Source organism: Schistocerca piceifrons, chromosome 1 (assembly GCF_021461385.2).
Source record: "Schistocerca piceifrons isolate TAMUIC-IGC-003096 chromosome 1, iqSchPice1.1, whole genome shotgun sequence".
NCBI classification, from domain to species: domain Eukaryota; kingdom Metazoa; phylum Arthropoda; class Insecta; order Orthoptera; family Acrididae; genus Schistocerca; species Schistocerca piceifrons.
The window spans coordinates 344681110-344704880 of record NC_060138.1 but is presented as its reverse complement, the minus strand read 5'-3'; the positions used below and the strand labels follow the sequence as shown (position 1 = coordinate 344704880).

General features: G+C 44.0%; 1 protein-coding gene across 1 annotated transcript in view; it reads right to left on the bottom strand.

Moving 5' to 3' along the window:
* Window positions 1-17885: 17885 nt before the first annotated feature.
* LOC124783901 (chitinase-like protein Idgf4) overlaps window positions 17886-23771 on the bottom strand; it is a 46565-nt gene continuing 40679 nt past the window's right edge. The window contains exon 6 of the mRNA XM_047254058.1: window positions 17886-18636. Coding sequence (XP_047110014.1) covers window positions 18185-18636 — 452 coding nt within the window. The 3' untranslated portion in view covers window positions 17886-18184. The remainder of the gene's footprint in view (window positions 18637-23771) is intronic.

Genomic DNA, 23771 nt, shown 5'->3' with positions numbered 1-23771 from the left:
ATTAGGAAAAATAACCAACATTATTAGTGTGCGGTCCGACACAGTCACATAGATAAATATCTAGCCGTAACGTTGCGAAGGGATATGAGATGGAACGAGAAAGTCATATTGGTAGAAGGGAAGGATAATGGTCGGCTTCGTTTTGTTGTGGCAACTTTGGGAAAGTGTAGCTCATCTGTAAAGAATACGGCGTATAAAACACTAATGCGACCCATGCTGGGTACTACTCGAATGTTTAGGATCCCCACCATGTCGGATTCAGCGAAGACGTCGAAGCAATTCAGAGAGGTGCTGCTAGATTTGAACGATAGGTTCGATTAGTAGGTAAGTATTACAGAGATTCTTCGTGAACACGTATAGGAATCCCTGGCGGCAAGACGACGTTCTTTTCGCGACGAACAACCGAGGAAATTTAGGGAACCGCGTTTGACACTGTCTGTGGAACGATTCTACTGCCGCCAACGAATATTTCGCGAGGGACGACAAACATAAGATGAGTGAAATTAGGTGTGATGCGAGTGGAAAAGCAAAAAGAAAAAAAAAAAAAAAGAAAAGACTAGTTGTGGTACTTGGTACTCTCTGCCATGGACCCTACATGGGCTTGCCGAGTATGTACACTGACGAAAAAATCTCAACACCAAAAAACAAATAATGGAGAGTAATGAAATTTGGGGAATACATTTGTCTACGTAACATATTTAAGTGATTAACATTGAAAGATCACAGGTTAATGCAAGTGCGAGATAAGATATTGTAAACGTGAAATGTTTGTACATTAACAAGTGGTGTAAACGTCAGAATGTTCAATTGAAGCATGCAGAAGTACATACATTGTGTTATACAGATGCCGAATGTTAGTTTGTGGAATGAAGTTCCATATCTGTTGCCCTTAATCGATCAATAGAGGGACGGTTAATGCTATTTGTGAATGACGCTGGAGTTATCATCCAGTGATGTCCTATATGTCCTCAGTTGGGGACAGGTCTGGTGATCGAGCAGGTCAAGGCAACGTGTCGACACTCTTTAGAACATGTTGGGTTACAATTGTGGTATGTGGGCGTTGTCCTGTTGGAATACTGTTCATGAACGGCAGCACAACATGTCGAGTCATCAGATGGATGCACGAATTTGCTCCCATAATGCATGGGATAACCGCGAGAGTGCTCCTGCTGTCATGCAAAAAATCACTGCAGTCCATAACTCCAGGTGTAGGTCCTGTGTGTCTAGCACGCAGACAGGTTGGTTGCTGGCCCTCAACTGGCCTCCTTCTAATCAATATGAGGCCAACCCTGGTACCTAGACGGAACTAGCTTTCATCAGAAAACACAAGACTTCCATCCCACTCTCCACTGAGCTCTCGCTGGACACCACTAAAATCGCAAATGGCGGTGCTTTGAAGTCAGTGGAATGGAGTCTGGCTCGGAGCTGTCCTTCATGTAATCTATTTGTAAAATTTCTTCGTGTCACTATGGTGCCAACTGCTGCTGAAATAGCTGGTGCAGGTACAGTAGGATGCGCCAGAGCCGTACACTGAACATGATTCCTGTGACTGTACATTCTCGTGACCACCGTTGCTAGCTGTTATGCACGGTGACTACAGGCCTGCCAAGTCTTTCTGCGATATCGCAGAAGGAACATCCAGCTTCTCCGTATCTCTATCACAGTCTGCAGCCAGTCTCGCGAAATATGCGCCCGCGCAACAGAAGGCGTATTGTGTTACAGAATTTAGTCGTACTCAATCAGTGATCGCAGTTCAGCGGGCATTTCATATTCGATACGTTAAACAGTGTGTTTATATTCCTCCCTTACCTCGTGACATTGAGGAACTAAAAACCAGAATATCAGCTGCTGTAGCTTCAGTGACAGAAGACACCATATGCTCAGTTTGGGATGAAGTCGGCTATCGGCTAGATGTCGTCCGTGCAGCCAATTGAGGACATATTGAACATTTATGATGGATTTTTATAATGTTCTGTCTTTTCTGGGTAATTTACTATGCAACTTGATGGTGTTAAGCCCTTCTTCCTAGTAAATAATTCTGTTTAAATTCGGATCATTCTTTTTGGGACACTCTGTACATACATCTTCCAGATTTTGAAATACGGCTGCCAACTTTCGTTTACGCCACACAACTCCTTCTTGGTGTCGCGATTTTTTCCGTCAGTATACGTAGATCCGGAAGTACCTATAAGGGACCTGTTCGGCCGATTAGTGAGTAGTGCTCATCAGTCTGGGACCTTTAGTACTTTGGATTAATAGAAGACATACACAAGGTCCAACGAAGAGCGGCACGTTTTGTCGCGGGTTCATTTAGTCGGTGCTAGAGCGTTATCGAGATGCTCAACGAACTACAGTGGCAGACGTTACAAGAGAGTCTGTGTGCATCACTGAGGCGTTTACTATTGAAATTCCGTGAGAACACGTTCCGTGAAGAGACGGGCAGCTTACTTGTTCCTTCCATACACCACTCGAGAAACGGTCACAACGAGAAACTGGAGAAATCAGGGCTAATGCGAATGTCCACGATATCATTCTTCCCCCGAACCGTTCGCGAATACAACATGCAAGGGAGGATCAGGTAGTGGCGCCAGAAGTACCCTCCACCATACACCGTCAGGTGGGGTGGAGAGTATAGAAGCCGCCCGCGGTGGCCGAGCGGTTCTAGGCGCTTCAGTCCGGAACCGCGCTGGTGCTACGGTCGCAGGTCCGAATCCTGCCTCGGGCATGGATGTGTGTGATTTCCTTAGGTTATTTAGGTTTAAGTAGGTCTAAGTCTAGGGGACTGATGATCTCAAATGTTAAGTCCCATAGTGCTCAGAGCCATTTGAACCATTTGGGTATAAATATAAATATATATGTACACTACGTCAGGTGCCACTCGGTCACATCTTCTTAACAGAGCTGGTAATTTGGGCAGTAGCCATTACGTTTCAAATGTCATGATAAGGCTGATGGGTGTGCCATATTTTCGACGTCTTTCAGCAAGATAACGCACGATAGCGCGGTGCCAGTACTGTCCTGACCTACCTCGTTACGGATCGTGTTTGATTACTTCCCTGATCAGCACGTTCTCCAGATCTCTCTCGTCTGTTCATAGGTTGCGAGAGACTGGCGCACCACTATTTCCTCACTAATACGTTGCGGGATGTCTTCATTACTTACTCATTCAATCCATTTGATAATCAACAGTTTTCGGTAACACTGTATTTCGAAGACTTCTCATCGTTCCATTCCTGTTTTCGAAACTGTCTGTATTCTGTACCCATACGCAGCTGTGTTCCAAACATAGTTTTTCATTAATCTTTTTTTGGTGTCAAGATACATATTTTTGAATGTTTCCAGCTTCTTCTTCTAATATACTGCCCTTCACTTTGCGAAAAAAAAAAGTTCAAAGGGCTCTGAGCACTATGGGACTTAACACCTGAGGTCATCAGTCTCCTAGAACTTAGAACTACTTAAACGTAACTAACCTAAGGACATCACACAGATCCATGCCCGAGGCAGGATTCGAACCTGCGACCGTAGCGGTCGTGCGGTTCCAGACTGTAGCGCCTAGAACCGCTTGACCTCACCGGCCGGCTCACCTTGTGGAAACCTTGGTATTATGTCTTTCTTCCAGCTTGCTTGAGTATCGACCCTACTTCGGACATAGCAAAGTTCTACCGTCCTTTCAATGATCATTCCTTCAAATTTAACCTTTAGTCATCCAGCACGCCCGCTTCCTGCGCACATCATTAACCTTTATTTTTTCTTTCCGTTTATGCCCATAAGGTAAGCCTCACATCATTAAACACCCGGTGGTAATCCTCACACCATTAAACACTCGATCGTAAGCCTCAACCATTAAGCACCAGACTGAGTACCCTTTCTCCTTCGGCGATTATCGTGTGCGAACTGCGTTGTACTGATTCGCGGTCTGTGACAAGCAGTTCCCATATTGAGGTAATCTTTTTGTCTCTTCAACATTCAAATGAAATGTTAATGGCTACAATGAGCAAGTCTGTCTTACATACATTCAAAAAAGAACAGTGAATAATGCTTCATTGATGACTGGCTTCTGTAGGAAGCACCATTCTCAAGTCAACGTAAAAATGGAATATAATAAAAACGGCCTGGTTGGATGGGTAACGCGTAGAACAGTTGTCTTGGCCGAGAAAATTTACGTCAAAAATTCCTTTACTGCTAACATATGTTCTCCAGGTGTCGAGATTAACAGCAGCACTCTCATCGTGTCTGGTACTGGAGTTTTATAAGCATCTTCATGACGTTGCTGCGCTTATTAAACGTTAAACGAGCCGGGCGGGAAACTGGTTGCTCTTCGTCTGTTCTATTAATCCTACTCCTTAAGAGCTTAGGGCCACCGAATAATTAGAATCGGTCGGAAAAGGATTTTGTAATTTTTTTTTTTTTTTTTTTTTTTGTGAATCACATTTTCTTAGAATTTTGCCAGTGAATTTCAGTTAAGCAACTGCTTTCCCTTCAGTGAGCTACTTATGGTTGTTCCACTTTAGTAAATCCGGTTATACACTCATAGATATTTTACAGCCTTTTACCGTGATTAGTAATTCATAACCAATAATATAATCAAAGAGTAATGAGTTTTTCTGCACGATTTTGCGAAAAAGGTTACATTTATATTGAGTCTCAGTTGGCCCCCGCAAAGAGCCTCACTTAGTTTCTGATGCTGTTCGCTACATCACTTATTTGTACTACACAAACAGTAACGCCTCTCTGACACTTCCTTTGGGAATGCAGAAGTTACTTTTGTAGCTGAAGATTTCACACCGTTAAGAATGACGTCTTGAGTTCCATCTGCAAGGAAGGAAACCAGCCAGAAACGTGGTAGGAGTTTCCGTAAGCTTTTATTTTGTTCACTGACGCCGTTACCGACTAGACGTTAAACTCTGACCTCCCTTCCTTCACTATTGTTTTCTGTCTGTCTTCTTACGTTTCTGTCCCGGTGGGATTTCAGACTGTCATAAGGATTATCTCGATATAACTGATTACGTCAGACTAAAACATCTCCGTATTTTGTGTTGGATCGGAAGAGAGTATTTCACTTTCGAATCACTGAGCGCTTGTTACATTTCTCTCCATACATTCATTTTGGCTTCTTTCAGCTTTTGGTTCGTCGACAACGCTTCGAATTCTTCTAAGTCTGTTGCGAAGATCTCGTTGCTGCCATGTGTCCGCAGCTCGTGTTCGTGCGGTAGCGTTCTCGCTTCCCGCGCCCGGGTTCCCGGGTTCGATTCCCGGCGGGGTCAGGGATTTTCTCTGCCTCGTGATGACTGGGTGTTGTGTGATGTACGTAGGTTAGTTAGGTTTAAGTAGTTCTAAGTTCTAGGGGACTGATGACCATAGATGTTAAGTCCCATAGTGCTCAGAGCCATTCGTTGCTGCCGTAGGAAATAACATTCCGAGTGAACAACTACAGTCTTTCTCAATTTTCACAACCTTGCCTAAAGAGCACTTGGACACTTGCAACACTTCTTTCTTCATATTCATGTGTTATTCAAAGGAGCAAGCCTCCGTCTTTTGTGTCACCACTCGTGCCCTCAAACATTTTATGCCGCTATCATTCCATGCTTCTAAGCACGTCACACGGCAGAGACTTCCTCTTTTGCAACAGTGGGTTTCTCGGAAGACGCTAAGAGCAGTAGGGCGAAGTACTACTCTCTCATCAAATACTTGATGAGTTCATGGAAGTCGGTGTTCACTTGAAGAGCGCATTATTTGACGAAGTTACACGACGTTACAATCTCCACCGCTTTCAGGACACAAAAAAATATAATTCAGTAATATGAGGTTTGTATTCATTCTTTTCATCCATTTGCCCGGTATCAGTGAAGGACTAAGACGTTGATCTAAACGTCAGTCTCTCACTGCCTTTGGAGTGTATCAGTAAGTTTCCTGTAAACATGGGTCAATAGGAACAAAACAACGTTTGCAAGGCTAGCGGGTCTTAAGTTTATCACTTGCTCCGGATCACTGGAAATGTGGTGACGTACACCCAACTGAGCTTCTATCGAAACTCGTTAGAGGAAGAGGACGAATAAGTGAAGTAGGAGGTCAACTGTTCCATAAACATCGAAGAAATGGGACAAGATGAAAAAATATCGTTGAGAAGGTTGAATAAATAAATAAACAACAACAGAAAACCAAAATGTGAACGGCCGGACGGCGATTAGAACACTGCTCCTCGCAAGCTCTGCCACAGTCTCAACCATTGCGCCGTGTTGCTGGTCGCTAGAGCCTAGTTTCTGCTCACGATGAACAAATAAATGTATTCTTTTCACTGCAATATGACCATTTTATTGTTGTAAACGACGCCCGCTGAAGAAATCCTAAGAAACGAAAAACTGAAAAACGCAGATAAATTGTATAAGAACAAATGGATTCCTTTGTGTACTATCAAAGCAGTCTTTTCGCACATGTTTTTGTTGTTTTCGAATTTATCATGTTGCAACATAAAAAACCTTTGCAATATGAAAGTTAAACCAAGCACTTGATGCCTTTAGAAGTGTTCCAACTCTGAAATCTGGTCTGTCCACTGACCTGGAATGTTTTCATTACGACGTCCTAGACAAGGCGGTGAATGCAGTGCGCTGTAGCCCTCCTTCACCGTGAGCTAACGTACTTCTTGTGATAATAGGGTAATGGCACATGACGGCGTGGTCATTGGCACTCTTGCGCGTTTCAATGGTACGCCATTCTAGGTGAATTAAATACGAATTTTACTACTGCAAGTCGTTTTAGGAAGTACTGTAAACACCTACAGTGATAAGCCAAAACATTATGACCACGTGCTTAATAGCGTGTTGATACACCTTCGAGCTCCAATACAGCAATGATCATGCGAGCATGGTTTCGGCTAGTCCTTGGAAGGTTTACAGAAGTATGTGGCACCTAGAAGCACAGGTCACGCAACTCCTTAAATTACGTGCCTGTGGTTTGCGCACCTAACGGCTATAAACGTCCAACATGTCTTCCATTGGGTTCATATCAGATAAATTTGGCCGCCAAGACCTCAACTGACTTTAGTATAATGCTCGTCAACCACTGCAACACGATTCTGGCCTTGCGAGTCGGACAGTTATCCCTTATGGAAGTAGCCACGGCTGTTGGGATTAAGTTTGCATGTTGTCCACGTAGTCCACAGCTGTTACGGTGCCTCCAGTTACTACACCAAATACCGTGGAAGCCCAAGTGAATGTCAGTGATTGTTTCGAGTACCTGTTCGTCTGGATGACGGCGTACCCATCTAAGCGACACGTTTCCATTGATCCATGGTTCACTCTCAATCGAACCCATGAATATTGAAATCATAATTGAGGATGTCGTTGAGTCAATATGAGAACACTTAGGGGTCGTCTGCTGCTAAGTTCCATGTTCAGCAGTGTGCGCTCAGCAGAGAGCCTCAAAACATGTGCCTGCACAAGCATTGTACTAAATTAGAATTATATATTAGTACCTTCATCTGCTGACGGTCATTGATATATATCAAAGGGGACAGGTGAAAATGTGTGTCCCGACCGGGACTCCAACCCAGGATCTCCTGCTTACAAGGCAGACGCTCTATCCATCTTCTTTTTTTTTTAAATTTTATTCGATACAGTTCGTTGCATTTGGTCTCGGCGGACGTCACGAGACATCTGTTCAAGTTGATCGTTGATCCCTTGACTCACTTTTTTTTATTACAGAGAATCCATCTGAGCCACCGAGGGCACAGAGGATAGTGCGACTGCAGGGACTATCTCGCGCACGCCTCCAGCGAGACCCACATTCTCACCTTATATGTCCACACACTACATTTGTAGTGTCCCTACCCAACACACTCATCACTCGTGGAAGACATTATTACTAAGTCCCGTAAGAGCTCGCGTAATATGTGTGCATCAGCACAGGAGAGGAAGGACATGGGCGGTATTTCCAGAACTGTATACTTAAATGGATATGGTGTCTGTTCTTTCGGACATGTCTTTCGGACATATCCATATAAGTATGTAGCAATGTACTATGTCGTCAGATTCGTCATGAATCGCGGCCTGTCCTGCTTTACAGAGCGGATAAGAGCTTGACCTTCACATTCTGTGATTACAGTGAATGTAAAGCATCTTGTCGCCTCCTCATGGTGTCACCCTCCCTCAATCACGCTACTAACCTATCAGCTTTGTCTTTTCAGAGAAGCTTGTTCCCAGGCATCGTGTCTTAACGATCCGCTCGCTGCCAAAACCGGTTATGTCAATGAATATCCGCGTTTGTGGTCCGTTTCGTCGATTCGTGTGATTCCCTATTCGTCTTTCCTCCGCTTGCATGCTTCCCTTACCGCATCACGTGGGCGCAAGGCCACCAGACAGCAATCGGCCTCGAGGTGGACAGTGGTCATTATATTTTGGCTGATCACTGTATAAAAATACTGATACCACCATTCACTCTGAGGGAATTAGAATTTCAGCTAGAATATAGATAATCTCTTATCTCTAAAATTATGTGGGTGTTAGAAGAGAAATTTGTATAGGCTCATTGTTGTTAGGCAACATTGATGGTATGTCTGCATTCAAACCTGACCTCTCATTAGGAAACATCGCATATTGTCACACTAATTGGCGTAATCTGTCAACCACACTGGTGAATTTTCCCTCTAAAGAAGAACTAAATGCATCAGTGGACGATGTAAAACAGTGTTAGGAGGATCTCGTATGGTCTCAGTGGCTAAAAGGAGCCAGTTCGTATGTTTCATCGAATGCCACTTAATCATTCACTTTCAGCAACTATTCCTCCCAGATACACATGATCCTGCGCGCCAACAACTAAGTTATGGCACGCAGTGGGATCGCTCATGGTGTGCGCTTGAAAGATGGCGGTGCCTTCCGGGCAGGCCACTGACGTGGTAATGTCCATCAGGCACTTCCCCTTTCATTTTGTTTCGGTGATTATCATGCAGTTTCATTCGCCTTTGGTTTATCTAAATTTTCCCTGATTGATATTAAACTGATGTACTGTTAGGGATGCACTGATTGATCTCACAGTACTTGGATGACTTGAGTAGCAGTAAGAGAATTAAACTCGGCTGTAGAGACATTTTTGGACGCTGTAGATGACTATTGCATTAGGGGCAGCTTTAGAACTTTCCCGGAAAAGCGGCAAGTTCTCGGCACCTTCTCAATGCTATCCTTTGTAGTCACCGAAACTGGTCGTGGGCACTGCAGGGCAGTTGTTTATGGGCTGCCATTATGGCGGTCCGCCTTGTTTCACTGGCGGCCAAGCAAGAATATGAGAATGCCGTGGCTGATTGCGAAGTGAAACTGCTTTAGAAACCGGTGGCGCCGGGCATCCTCGCGCCGGCCTAACCGCTTTATTACCGATTGGACTTGGTGTGGGAGTCTGGACTCCTTATCGCGTGTGCAGGTCCAGGTAAAGCGGCGTCGGGCTGGCACTCATCTAATACATTACTGGCCATTAAAATTGCTACACCACGAAGATGACGTGCTACAGACGCAAAATTTAACCGACAGGAAGAAGATGCTGTCATATGCAAATGATTAGCTTTTCAGAGCATTCACACAAGGTTGGCGCCGGTGGCGAAACCAACAACGTGCTGACATGAGGAAAGTTTCCAACCGATTTCTCATACACAAACAGCAGTTGACCGGCATTGCCTGGTGAAACGTTGTTGTAATGCCTCGTGTAAGGAGGAGAAATGCGTACCATCACGTTTCCGACTTTGATAAAGGTCGGATTGTAGCATATCGCGATTGCGGTTTATCGTATCGCGACATTGCTGCTCGCGTTGGTCGAGATCCAATGACTGTTAGCAGAATATGGAATCGGTGGGTCCAGGAGGGTAATACGGAACGCCGTGCTGGATCCCAACGGGCTCGTGTCACTAGCAGTCGAAATGACGGGCATCTTATCCGCATGGCTGTAACGGATCGTGCAGCCACGTCTCGGTCCCTGAGTCAGCAGATGGGGACGTTTGCAAGAGAACAACCATCTGCACGAACAGTTCGACGACGTTTGCAGCAGCATGGACTAGCAGCTCGGAGAGCATGGCTGCGGTTGCCCTTGACGCTGCATCACAGGCAGGAGCGCCTGCGATGGTGTACTCAACGACGAACTGGGTGCACGAATGGCAAAACGTCATTTTTTCGAATGAATCCAGGTTCTGTTTACAGCATCATGATGGCTGCATCCGTGTTTGGCGACATCGCGGTGTACGCACATTGGAAGCGTGTATTGGTCATCGCCATATTTGCGTATCACCCGGAGTGATGGTATGGGGACACCTCTTGTTGGCATTGACGCACTTTGAACAGTGGACGTTACGTTTCAAATGTGTTACGACCCGTGGCTCTACCTTCATTCGATCCCTGCGAAAACCTACATTTCAGCAGGATAATGCACGACCGCATGTTGCAGGTCCTGTACGGGCCTTTCTGGATACAGAAAATGTTCTACTGCTACACTGGCCAGCACATTCTCCAGATCTCTCGCCAACTGAAAACGTCTGGTCAATGGTGGCCGAGCAACTGGCTCGTCAAAATACGCCAGTCACTACTCTTGATGAACTGTGGTATCGTGTTGAAGCTGCATGGGCAGCTGTACCTGTACACGCCATCCAAGCTCTATTTGACTCAATGCCCAGGCGTATCAAGGCCGTTATTACGGTCAGAGGTGGTTGTTCTGGATACTGATTTCTCAGGATCTATGCACCCAAATCACATGTGAGTTCTAGTATAATATATTTGTCCAATGAATACCTGTTTATCATCTGCATTTCTTCTTGGTGTAGCAATTTTAATGGCCAGTAGTGTACGTTTATTACAGGAACAGCGTACCCTGTGAGAGGGGACAACGAATTTCTCCAGATGTCGCGTTTCTTAGATGCCGTCGCGCCTAGCCAAAACGGCGCCCGCTAAATCTTTTTATGGACGAGACGGAACGTTTTTTCACTAGGAAGCTTCCCTCGTCTTGTGAAATGCGCCGGGGATTTGGCTGCAGGACCTTAAGGCATTGTGTGTAGTGTTTTTGGAGAACAGAATATATACTGCATTGCAGTGATTGGTTGAGGAGGATTGGATCTCCTTGTTAGAAAACAGATAGGCAGAGTAACCACTGCTGGGCCATGATAGGTTTATTCAAGAACATTGGGGGAACGACTGTTTTCTGGAATGTTTTGAGCAACGGGAGAGGCAGGTGTCTTGCTTCACGACCGTCGCAGAGTACAGTCGCTAGAGATCTTCCTTTTCGACAGAGAGAGCAATTTGTTGTAAAGACGTCTGGACACCCGGGCGAAACTGCAGATTTTTGGGGACGTGAGACAATCACCGACGGACATGGAATCATCTCTCACAGTACGATGCGCCAACGAACCTAGCGGCTTCGGCAGCAGACAACAGCACCTCGTCTTCCACGGCTACATCGGTAACGTTGTGCACCTTCGGCAAATTCAAAACCTTAGCAATCGTTTTCATGGCCATCTTTTTTTTTTTTTTTTATAGCAGCCTTGTATTCACAGTAGTCACTCCCAGTGTCCATTTAATGCTTAACTATAATTTGATGTGAGTGACCAATCAGTGGAACGATACAATAGAGTGTGCTAGCCTAGATTGGCATTCTTCCACTCACAGTAGTCAGTCTCATCTACACCTAGATTCCACTTAGTTTCCCCAGGTCTATTGCCAATCAACCAGTCAATGAAATGTTATAAAGTTGAAGTGTCTGTTTATATGTTTGTTCTCTCTTGACCTTGATATTAGTTAATAAGTTTCTTTGTCATACCCCAGGACCTTGTTATTCATTTTTTCAACCACACCCATTCTCATTCCCTATGATATCATTTATTTTGTTGTGGGTTTGAAGGAATTAAATTAATTTCATGTCAAGTTAGCCAACTCTTTAGGTGACCCACACAGGGACCGCTACTGAATGAATATCAGATATTCATTTGCTATTGATAAATGTGGCACCTCTTGGGTTTGGTGTTTACAATTTTTTAGTTGTTTGGCAGATGGAGAACTGCCGCCACCAAAAAATGGTTCAAATGGCTCTGAGCACTATGGGGCTTAACATCTGAGGTCATCAGTCCCCTAGAACTTAGAAGTACTTAAACCTAACCAACCTAAGGACATCACACACACCCATGCCCGAGGCAGGATTCGAATCTGCGACCGTAGGAGTCAGGCGGTTCCAGACTGAAGTGCCTAGAACCACTCGGCCACCACCGCCGGCGCCGCCACTACAGGCTAGCTTGCACCGTTCTACCATGGTATAAAGCCCGCGTATTGACATTGCCATCTACACAACGTGTAAGGAAAATGGGCTATCTTGAAAGCACTCAATTTGTTTCTGTGCTGAGAGCAGGTGCTGAATCGACTGAAATTGATTTAGGTAGCAATAGAGAAATGTTTTGAAGTGGTGACCTGAGGACTGTATGCAGCTCAGTACTATCGATTTCTGTAGTGAGTGAAACTTGAGGGCGCATCGGGTAATACAAAGGAGCAGTCTACGAAATTATCATGTTTAGATCGATTAGTGTATACACCGACGTGATTGGTGTACTCAATTATAAGGTTACACACAGGCCAAAAATTTATTCAGATATATTTTTATTTATGTAGTAATTCAATGACTTGGCCGCCTCAACTGACAATGTGATAAACGCCTTACCCACATTTAAGAAATACAATTTGTCCACTGCTGATGATGTATTTTATGATCTCCATTGTTCATCGATGACTTTCTTGCGGTTAAGTTATTAGAAGACAAGCAACAATACACAAGGCATGTAGTTTGGAAGACAAGAGGGTTGTGTTAGTCTGCCACACCACGAGGAGACGGCACCTGATGACAACTGCTGGTCCATCACTCTCAGCGCTGTTCTTCAAAGGTTCTTTTCTTATCCTGCTCACCTCCCGGTGAACACAATCGATAATTATTAGAAAGGTTTTCCGGGCTGAAGCACAATCTGAGCATCCATAATCAAGTCGGGATCTCCTGTAAGCTTTGTGGAAGTAATCGGACAAATTCGGTCTGACGTCCCCTTTAAGTCCATGATCTGTAGCTGGGGCGCTATAAGATTTTCAGTGCTTTACGAACTTCTGCATTCAGCTGCAGTAACCATATGCCCTCCACAGAAAAAAAAAATTGGGCAGGAAATTCGAACCATTTGGCAACATAATAACCTGCTCACGGTGTGACGACAGAAAAAGGAAGTGAGTCATTGCTACAGAAAAGATACACGATGTACACTGTAATCACCTGTACCTGGTGTGCAAATATTGGTTACTTCTCTGGCTACACAGCTTCGAATCACAGCAACATAACACTTGCACATATGAGACATCGAAGCTGTAAAATCTTGAGGATGCCCTATCTAGGCTTAACTGTTTAACTGGAATTAACTAAAAATGAAAATCCCATTATATTTACAGGTTTTTTCTGACAACTCGTATTTTTTAAACTGAAAATAAGTTTCCATGTTTCGGAGTAAAGACTGATGTCACAAAATTACCTACCACGATCGTATGGCGTAATGGATTGGGGTGCGGAAGGATAATATGAAAATACAGCATTCGTAACTCCATGCTCTAATTTATAAGGAACGTTCAAAAAGTTTCCGTTCGAGAGTCGTACTATAAAAAGTCTGCATGCCAATCAGGCAAAATCACCGAGGGCACTGAGGCAATCGCCTCACCGACGCACCAGGTTGAAGTTACCTTTTTGGTAAAACATCGTGTCCTCCTGTGTGAAGAAGTCCGTAACTGCCTGCTACACATCATCGTCCGACAGGAACTGTCGACCCATCAAGGCCTTTTTTAATGAAGCAAAGGCGCGATAATCGCATGGGGGAGATCAGGACTATAGGGCGGGTGCTCGAGTGTCTCCTACTTGTGTTGCCTAACTGCCGCGTTACGAAATTTGCGATATGAGGATGTGGGTAGCAGCAGCACCCACTGTTGCGCATCATTCAACAACGGCGGTTTCCGACAGCCGTGCTGTTCCATACACATTCTTCAGTATCCGATTAATGCCTATCGGTGTTTGCCCAAAAAAAAAAAAAAAAAAAAAAAAAAACACGTTCCCGTATTTACGCCACGCACGCCGGTGGCACGTATACCACACTGATGCCTTGCCTATATTAGTGCTCGCTCATATATTTGCATCCTTGTTTCGACGTAAGACCTCAACAGAAAGAAAACGACGGCGAAATTTTGCAGAATGTTTAGTTAAGTTATGCAGTCAAGTGTAAGAGTAACGAATTAGTGACTGCTTTCTTCCCGCGAAACCGGCTGAAGATACGGTGCCTTACATCAGAGAGGGAAATTTTCAGTGCATGGTTCTTAAAAGAAATAACAGAATGTGAAAATCATTTCCTCTTCAGTGTACAAAATGTTACCAATTCGTACAGTGACAACAAACACTTATTCTACTTAAGTGTTTAGATGCACTATTTACATTTTCCCAATAAATTAACGACAGGGTACTTGACCAACAGCGTACGAGTAAGAATATAAGAAATACTTGTGCACCTACAAGAAGCCATTAAAGCTATCATGAATGAGCAGTATTATCAGAATAGTATCATTACATTACTGGGTCACATACTTCGCAGGAAAATTTAACTGTAATATATAAAGTCTATTACGGACTTCTGGAAATGAATTATACATGCAATACAGAGTTTCACGGAGAAGTCAGAAGTGAGACTGTAAGCTGGAGAGTATTCTGAAACGCATAAGGCACGTGGAGAAGCCTCAGCAGCTGTTAACTCTGTTCGTCTTACAAAGAACGAGAGTTGAATTAAATAAAAATTTTGGCCTCCTATTGCTTAGGTAACCATGAAATCAGTTATACTCGTTACAGGCCTTTAAATCAATTAATTAAAAAGTATAAATCAGTCAATTTATGCATCAAAATCAATTTTCCTCTTCCAGTTGAAACCACGGATGCCTTACTTGTGTGTAGGAGCAATGAATGGTGGAGGCAAGCAGTTTTAATGCTCGCCAGTCAATTAATTCACAATATTCACAAGAGCGCGAAAATCTGTAAAGTCCAGGGTCGTTAGTTTCAAGTTCTAGCTGCAGCCACACCGATGCTGAAGGGCACTACCGCCACAGAACTGGTGCCACCACTCGGTGCAAAGAGGTCAAGGTGCCCCTACGATCAAAAGCAGCCGCAACCATATGCATTGCCACTGCCCACTCGAGTTGGTTATAGGGACTTCCTGCTATTGGAGTGTTACAAAACTACGGTGAGATTACTTCCCAACCCTATTGGTTCAAATGGCTCTGAGCACCATTGGACTCAACTGCTGAGGTCATTAGTCCCCTAGAACTTAGAACTAGTTAAACCTAACTAACCTAAGGACATCACAAACATCCATGCCCGAGGCAGGATTCGAACCTGCGACCGTAGCGGTCTTGCGGTTCCAGACTGCTGCGCCTTTAACCGCACGGCCACTTCGGCCCAACCCTATTGTTTGGCTGCGTTTCGTTGTTAGTAGTTGTTCAGGAATTGCTGCTACATATTGTACATGTGTTGTCTTCCACCACTTTGGAACCAACCAAGTGGAGATTCAGTCAGTTTTAGTCAAGATGTTTCAGAGTAGAATGCTCGTAGCAGCTTTGGCCAATGAACCGCGCACATTACGTCATTAGGATTCAAGGTAAAATGTGCCCTGTAGTCGCTATATCTTTAGCACCGGTTCATAATATTAGCCCTGTTTTCTTGAGACACAATTCAGCTCTTGGACACGAATTCTGAGTCACTGTATGTCGTGTGGTACAAAGAAAAAAATTTTTGCGGACGAATTCATGCAGTCATCATGGTAACAATGGCACAGAGCAGTGTCAGAATTCGGGAGAAGCTTTTGAACAATAGCGGAACACTAACGGCTAGCAACAAACATAAAAAATTAACGAAGACAAACAGAAAAATGCAAACATGGATGTCATTACCGATGCGCTGGGTTCAGCTCGAACCGGCGACATCTAGTTATATTCGTGGTGCTGACAGAGGATCCGCAAGAAGTACTGAACTATAGGGCATGTAAGATACTTGTCCCTTGTTAAGTGACCCTGACGTAAGCACAACGTTCGGCGAATACAGCAGCATTGTGATCAATTTAGCATTCTGTTTTGCATGGGGGGGGGGGGGGGGAAGGGTTGTAAGAGTCCTTTAAGACATCTTTTTCTAAATTTAGCTAAGTGAGACTGACTGGTAATTTTTGATGTCTGTTTGTGTATCCTTTGCATATCTGCCATACGTGAACCGTGTTTTATAATTCTCCGGTTCCCTCTAACAGAAATAGTGTTACCTTCTATTGTTTCTGTCATCGTCTCTCTGTTAGCAAAAAATTCTATATTTTCGTTCGAGTTGTCTGACTGAACGTGATAAGCATAATCGTGGACATTTTTACAGCTTTTCTTAATATGGTACAGCACTTACAATATGGAAAGAATTACTCATAATGTCAAACTTCTTGTTCGTCCTGGTCATTTTGTATACTTGCTTTTTTCATTATCAAAACATTTTGATACTTAACATAATCCAATGTTTCTTTGATGACCTCCTGACAGCTATTGCAGAACTACAACCCGTCTAGGGTCTGGGAAGCTGAGCAGGAAAAGCTTTAATCTCTCTGAGTATTCTTCAAACTGCAGTTCTCGATGGCCGAAATTTGAAGGCCACGTAGCAAAATTTTCTTTATGTAATAAAGAGGGAAAAGTAAATTTTTATCAAGTGTGTCTGTTCCACTGCTGGCTTGTAATGAACAAACCTTATGCCAAATGAAGCCTCCTGAAAGCTCACTCAGAGCAGACATTCACCATTTCAGTGAAAGAGCCGATTACTGCTTCTGTCAGATTCGTTTAAGAACTGTACTTGTAAATCTCCTTAAATTAGTAATCCTTTATTTTAGTCTTACAGACGGCACTAATACTTTCAGTTAACTCAGTTGATCATCGATCAGCTACTGTTCCTTTCAATGATGAGCAAACCATGCATATGGCATCTCTTGCTTTCACTTCCACATGTCTTCCTGGGCTCAGTGTGAATTATATTATTCTCCTTCGTTCCGCTGAGATACTCTGTGTAGTAGAACAGCAGATGTGTGTTTCAGATTTCACTGTCTTGAAATCCAATTCTATTTGACTACCTTAATCAAGCAGAATTAGCATTATGCTGGACATCTGTTTACTCTTATTGGTTTTCTTTGGTATATTCGGTGTCTTGCTGAGTATATACTTTGTTCTTAATACGCACCTCAGTGGTTTCAGAAGATGGCTGCACAAAAATTAGAAGACTTACAGGAAAACGACGCATATGATTGAAAAGAGCATATGTCCCAGTTTCGAGTCGCAATACGCGCAGTAGCTTAGTTGCACTGGGGCGAAGACATGTCGAAATATGAAGACAAATTGTGTTTGTGCCTGTAGATAGGCAACACAATGACCAGATTTCCAAACTGAGCAGCTGCCACTCCTTTGCACGCACATATTGATGTTCGTCGCATCACAGATGGTGCCTATATCGAACACCAGTAACGTGAGTTAAAAATATGCAGAGATGCTCTATCCACTGATAAGTGTTAGTTTTCTCTATGTCTTGTAGTCCTTGCACAGTCGTCTTCTGAAACCCTTGAGGTAGTTATGAGTGATCCTGTATAAGCAATGTTGTGTTGCGAGAGTTTTTATACCGAATGATTGATAACAAGAGGCAGAAACTATACTCCAATACATGTAAAAACTATTGCAGATAGAAAACTGGCTGTAAAGAAACTTAGTGGAAAACAGTAAGAGTGGTATGTCGAAAACCGTGCGTCTCGTATAGGTGTGAACCTGGACGATCGGGTAGTAACTGTTATGTAAAAGAAAAATACAAGGTTTTATGTTTGGAAAGAAGATCTTTATTTCTATCGCTTTGTGTAGCACAGTCATAGACCTCACTGTTAAAATGTGAATTTCGTTCGTATTCATTGTAATTCTTCCACTGTGATTATAAAATCTGGTTTTGTGCCACGAGCTCGAAAAGCACGTTCGATGTAGAGTGCTCTGTGGAGCAAGAAAATAAAAAATATTACTGGCTCTGTTTGAAACGTATTTGATGAGAGCATATCAGTACATTATTTTAAAATACGGATGTAAATGTGTGTTCGTTGCGAGAATACTGAAATTGTTACAAACTACGGTGAACGAAGTTTCAGCGTTCCAGCCCGAACAATGGGGAACTTCTCGCCAGTGCAGATGCCGTTGTAATCGTCCAGGGTGAGGTCGGAGAAGGCGATGCCGGCCAGACTCTTGGTCTTGGCGTAGGCTGCCTTGTAGGCGGCGACGTCCGGGTCCTCGAAGCCCACCCACAGGCCGTTGACGTCCCCGGAGGGCAGCCGGAAGCCGTAGGAGCCGAGGCGGTTGGAGGGGTCGTTGACGCGGCGCAGCGTCGTCGGCTTGTCCTTGTTGGAGGGGTTGGGCAGCAGGGTGCACACCGACTGGTAGGCCAGCAGGCCCGGCGTCTGCACGATCGCGTCCTGGTCGCCGGGGCCGTCCGTCTCTATGGGCGGCGCGCCGGACACCTTGCTGTCCTCCGTCAGCTTCCACGTGCGGGCGAACGTCGGGATGCCGAGCACCAGCTTGCTAGCTGTACGCAAAAGAAAACGAGACACTTTAAAATCTTTTTCTTCGTATTACTTCATCTTGCTGCACAACATATTGTCTTGATCTGCGCCTACAGCTGGCAGTGTTAATAAGAGAGAAACTGAGAGAAGGGAAAATTGATACGGATGAACAAACAGTAGAAACACAAAAGCTCTTGTTGCAGATCCCACCCATTTCAATCCTCTCTCTCCCATGATCTACTAGGTCCTGGCGGTGCGGCTGAGAACAGCTGCTACCTTAAACTATGGACCTCTGTTAGTCGCGATGAGGTTTCCAGTGACACAGTTAGACAAGGTTTGCTGTAAGCACTCTGTTGCTAGCTTCCGTTCGAGTGAACTCATAAACCAGTAATCTGGTACAGCTGGGACGCTGAGCAAAAGAATTCAAGTAGGGGTCCCCACTCTGGCAAAGAGGAGGTAACAGTCAGCTCCCGTCTCCACCAACGCCGCACGGGCGACAATTGTTATTATTATTTATACCAAGAAACCCAAGGAATCATCACTCGCGGTGACACACGAAAGGACACGACAACACTTTAGACAGCTCCGTAATGGTTCAAATGGTTCTGAGCACTATGGGGCTTAACATCTGAGGTCATCGGCCGCCTAGAACTTAGAACAACTTAAACCTAACTAACCTAAGGACATCACACACATCCATGCTCGAGGCAGGATTCGAACCTGCGACCGTAGCAGTCGCGCGGTTCCGGACTGGAGCGCATAGAACCGCTCGGCCACCGCGGCAGGCAGCTCCGTAATGCTCTGTGAAATGTGTCACGGCTCGCCATTTTATCTTATTTACAACTTTTTGTGACGTCACCTTTCCGGCTTAGATTTTTTAGAATGTGACTTGTAATGTACTGCATCTCTTTCCAGTCGGTACACACTTGTTTTAGAACAGTTAGTTTAATTCTAAAGACGACGCTCATAGTAGCGTCGAAACTGGTCAATTTTGACTTAATATTTGTGGCCGAGGGCTTATTTGTTCTAATATAATCCTGACACGGTCACTGAACCTTAGCAGCTATGTTCAAAGTTTAACATGTCCCAAAGTTTCCCGCCTCATGGAGAGGTGAAGAAAAAATATGCAAGCCTGTAAAACCTAACTTTTTTATTTTTTTATATTTCTGTAATAAGCTATTACCTTGACTCCAGTCTTAGGTGCACAGAACCTGTGACCGTCGATTTCCAAACAGTGATGTAGAGGTTCGCTTTTTCGCGTCTCACCTCACCACAGTTAACCACTGGCAGTACTATATCCTTCGTATGACACTATTTTTTGTGCTGTTCCTCTTCCCCATCTAAGAATTTCTTATACGGTTGCTTATACTCAAAGACAGAGCATACTTATATGGGACGTCCTAATGAAAATGACAAAGATGGAAACAAGTAAGTAAACTGTTTATTATTTCATAAATAATCGCGACAATTGTTAATACGTTTGTCCCACTGGGAGACTAGACGGTCAGTGCTTTCATGGAAAAACGTTTGCGGTTGTCTACGGAACCGTGACTGTACACAGGGCTGCACCTCTTCATCCGAAGCAAACCGACGGCCACGGATATCTCTTCTTCTTGGCTTCAAAAGTATGGAAACCGTATGGAGAGAAATCGGGACTGTATGGAGGATGCGTCAGGATTTCCCACCGAAACTTCTGCAGCTAGCCGAAACAACAGGCATGCCAGCTCCGGAGAAGTCATGATGGACTGTGACTGCTAGGGTTCGTTGGTCAATAACTTTCTCGAAGAGGGAGCCATAACTAACACAGAACGCGCCATAAAGGCCAAACGCCCAGAAATATTGACAGACGGTATCATTCTGTTGGAGGATAATGCCCGCCCACATGTTGCCGAGGTTGTTTCGATTACGTTGGAGAAGTTTAGGTGGGAAGCCCTTACACATCCTCCATACAGTGCTGATCTCCTCCCATCCGATTTCCACGTTTTTTAGGCTCTGAAGAAAGACATTCGTGGCCGTCGAATTGTTTCGGATGAAGAGGTGCGCGCCTGGATACAAACGCGGTTCCATAGGATACCGCAAACATTTTTCCATAAAGGCGTTGGCCGTCTTGTCTCACAATGCAATAAATGTATTAACAGCTATGGCGATTACTTTTGTAATAATAAATAAATAGTTTGCTTCCTTTTTTATATGTCTCTTTTTCTATGACTGCCCCTTATAATTGCTGAACTTCAATGTTAGTTTCTTGAGATTTCCCTTTTTCCGAAGATTTCCTCAATTAGCTGAGTCCAAGAGAGATGTCTCTAGCACAGGACACATCCCCCCAATCTTCCATCGTTAATCGTACAGGAGGTAGGAGTTGAGCGCTCGCAATGCTTATAATCGTACAGCAGGTAGGAGTTGGACGCTGGCAACACCAGAAGGAACATGAAGAACTGCTGCGCGAAGGAGTTAGCACTTAATACTGATTCAAAGGGTAGGGATCGGCAACTGTAGGCAGTAGTTGTTTCCCTGCTCTTGCCGGATAAGTATTGATGATGAAATATCAGACTTACGACGACCTTCCTCTAGTTCGAGCGCCATCACGCTAGAGGCCAATAATTACTGCGTGCTGGATAATATAAAATTTCTATTTAAAAAAACTAATTGTGACACTAGTAAACAAATGAAGCTTACAAAAATGCAACTACAGGTAACATAAAATCGAATCAAGAAAGAATAAACTGTTGCGGTATCCCAAAGTGCAATGTCGCATTTTTTATGTGAAGGCATAAATTCTGAGTGAAGAGTTACGCTTTTCATAAAAACAATTTCGATACATCAGTCTGTAATAGTAGCTGACTTTCCTAGGACGCTGCCAAAGCCCAGCTGTTCCACTAGGTCGATTTTCGGTTCCATAAGACGTTGGGATACCTTTCTCGATGGCTTTCCGTGCAGTAATTGTAGCAGCTTTGTTATCTTCTTTAGTGGAAAATAATGACTTTCCACATATTCAGATTATGGAATGTTACATGACTGAAAGACAAGTTGCTAGAAATGAGTTTCCAACCCCGAGTGTAAGTAATCACAATCGAACACAGATTCATAACTAACTTTTATGACCACTCATTCGTCAGAAGAAGCTTCCGTACTGAATCGATGAGTATAACAGGCTGATGCGGTTTTTCTCGGAGAATACTGTCTCAGACTACCGTCTCCACTTCTGCATCCAGTCGCTTGTGCAGTGGCGATCGACTGGGAGGCAGTTGGCTCGAATACTGGTGGTGGAAGAAATTTTAATCGCCAATGTCTGCCTTGTTAGAGTAGCAAAGATGGACATGGTATAGTTAATTAAAACTACACTTTGAGCCCACGTCTTGCGTTAAAGTCCAAACACTCCCGCAGTACCTCGTGTAGTTCAAATGGTTCAAATGGCTCTGAGCACTATGGGACTCAACTGCTGAGGTCATTAGTCCCCTAGAACTTAGAACTAGTTAAACCTAACTAACCTAAGGACATCACAAACATCCATGCCCGAGGCAGGATTCGAACCTGCGACCGTAGCGGTCTTGCGGTTCCAGACTGCAGCACCTTTAACCGCACGGCCACTTCGGCCGGCTACCTCGTGTAGTGAGGGCCTGAGACGCAGCTGACAGTAATCAGTCCATTTAATACATCGCTGGGCTCGGAGGCCCCCTTAGTGCTATTCAACAAGAGTGGGCTGTGTGTCGGTATCAGATTTCACCCTCTTCTCTCTCTCTCTCTCTCTCTCTCTCTCGTCAAACATGACACAAAACTCTGCATCGTAACCTCATACATTGGACAGTTACATTTAAGATGCCACACTCATAATTCGCTAAGGCAAGCTTGCATTGTATGCGAGGTAAGAAATTCTTTGGAAGTAGGCTGCAGAACAATCTCTCGGGATCTTCCATCCAGTAATTCCAAACAACAGCACACAAAAATTATTTTCTACTTTTACTTTTTCTAATGACTATCGGTCTCGGTACCAAACACCATCATCAGGCCCGCCTACAATCATAAAATGCTCTGTGATAACTAACATATGGTATAAAGTGCAACCTTAAGCTTAGGCAGCACCTTACCCCTGACACACGGAGGTAAGATGATAGGGGCTGATTTTCAACTACCATGATGTGTAAATGCACTCGATTTACTATTTTAAGTTTCAGGTTCACGATGAAATTTTGGATGTAGACTGTTCTCATAGACTACAGCTATGCAGTTCCATCGAGATAGGGACATAAGCATTGGATTTTTATGTCGGAATGTTATTGCATTAACAACATTCATAGTTGCATGGGTTAGTGTTGTGGTCTTCTCCTAATACAGATACCCATCGATGTAGCGTCTTACAACTACAAGTTGCATTTGACGATTCATCATCACGGCCGTGGGGCTTAGTGAACTGCGATACGGTGTGCAGGAAACGTGATGCCGCGCCGCCGAACACACGGACACTGCAGAGATAAACAGGAAACTGGAAATGAGGCCGAAGATGGTCAGCTCGGGAATAATAGACAGCCAGGATGAGCCGCTACTCCGTCTGGGTGCTGGATATCTTATCAATAAAAATAATTTTGGTTTTCAGTATACAACGCTACTTTATGGACAACGCATACTTGACTACACGATATATGATGAAATCGGTTTTTTATAATGGTACGCACTATATACCAAAGAACAATGGAAACATAGCAACTTAGATGTGTTACTGTGCCTTTAATATTTTGTTGCATGGGAGACTGTTCCACTCTTTGTTTTTTTTTTACTGATCTTTTCACATTCCCTACTTTCATGTGATGTTTAGTTCTATTTTAAGATATCTTTTGCATTGTGACACTTACTTAATAAATAAAAACCTCTTTACATAGGCGGGTACTTTACACTTCTGACCGCATTTGCGTCTTTAATGCACGGCATAGACCTTTACTTATAGTATATGGTTCACCTACTCGGGTAAGCGAGCTTGAGGACTTCGTGCCAGAGCTAGGGGGCTGGCTATATTTTAAGGCTGCCGTTTACACCATTCCGTGGATATGGTGCAGCAGCCTCAAGAAAAAATACTCTAGGCTGCAAATGCTAGCAGAAGTTTTATTTACGCGTTTTACCTTTTCGAGACATCTTCATAGTTTATTTGGAAACTGGGGCAAGGCAT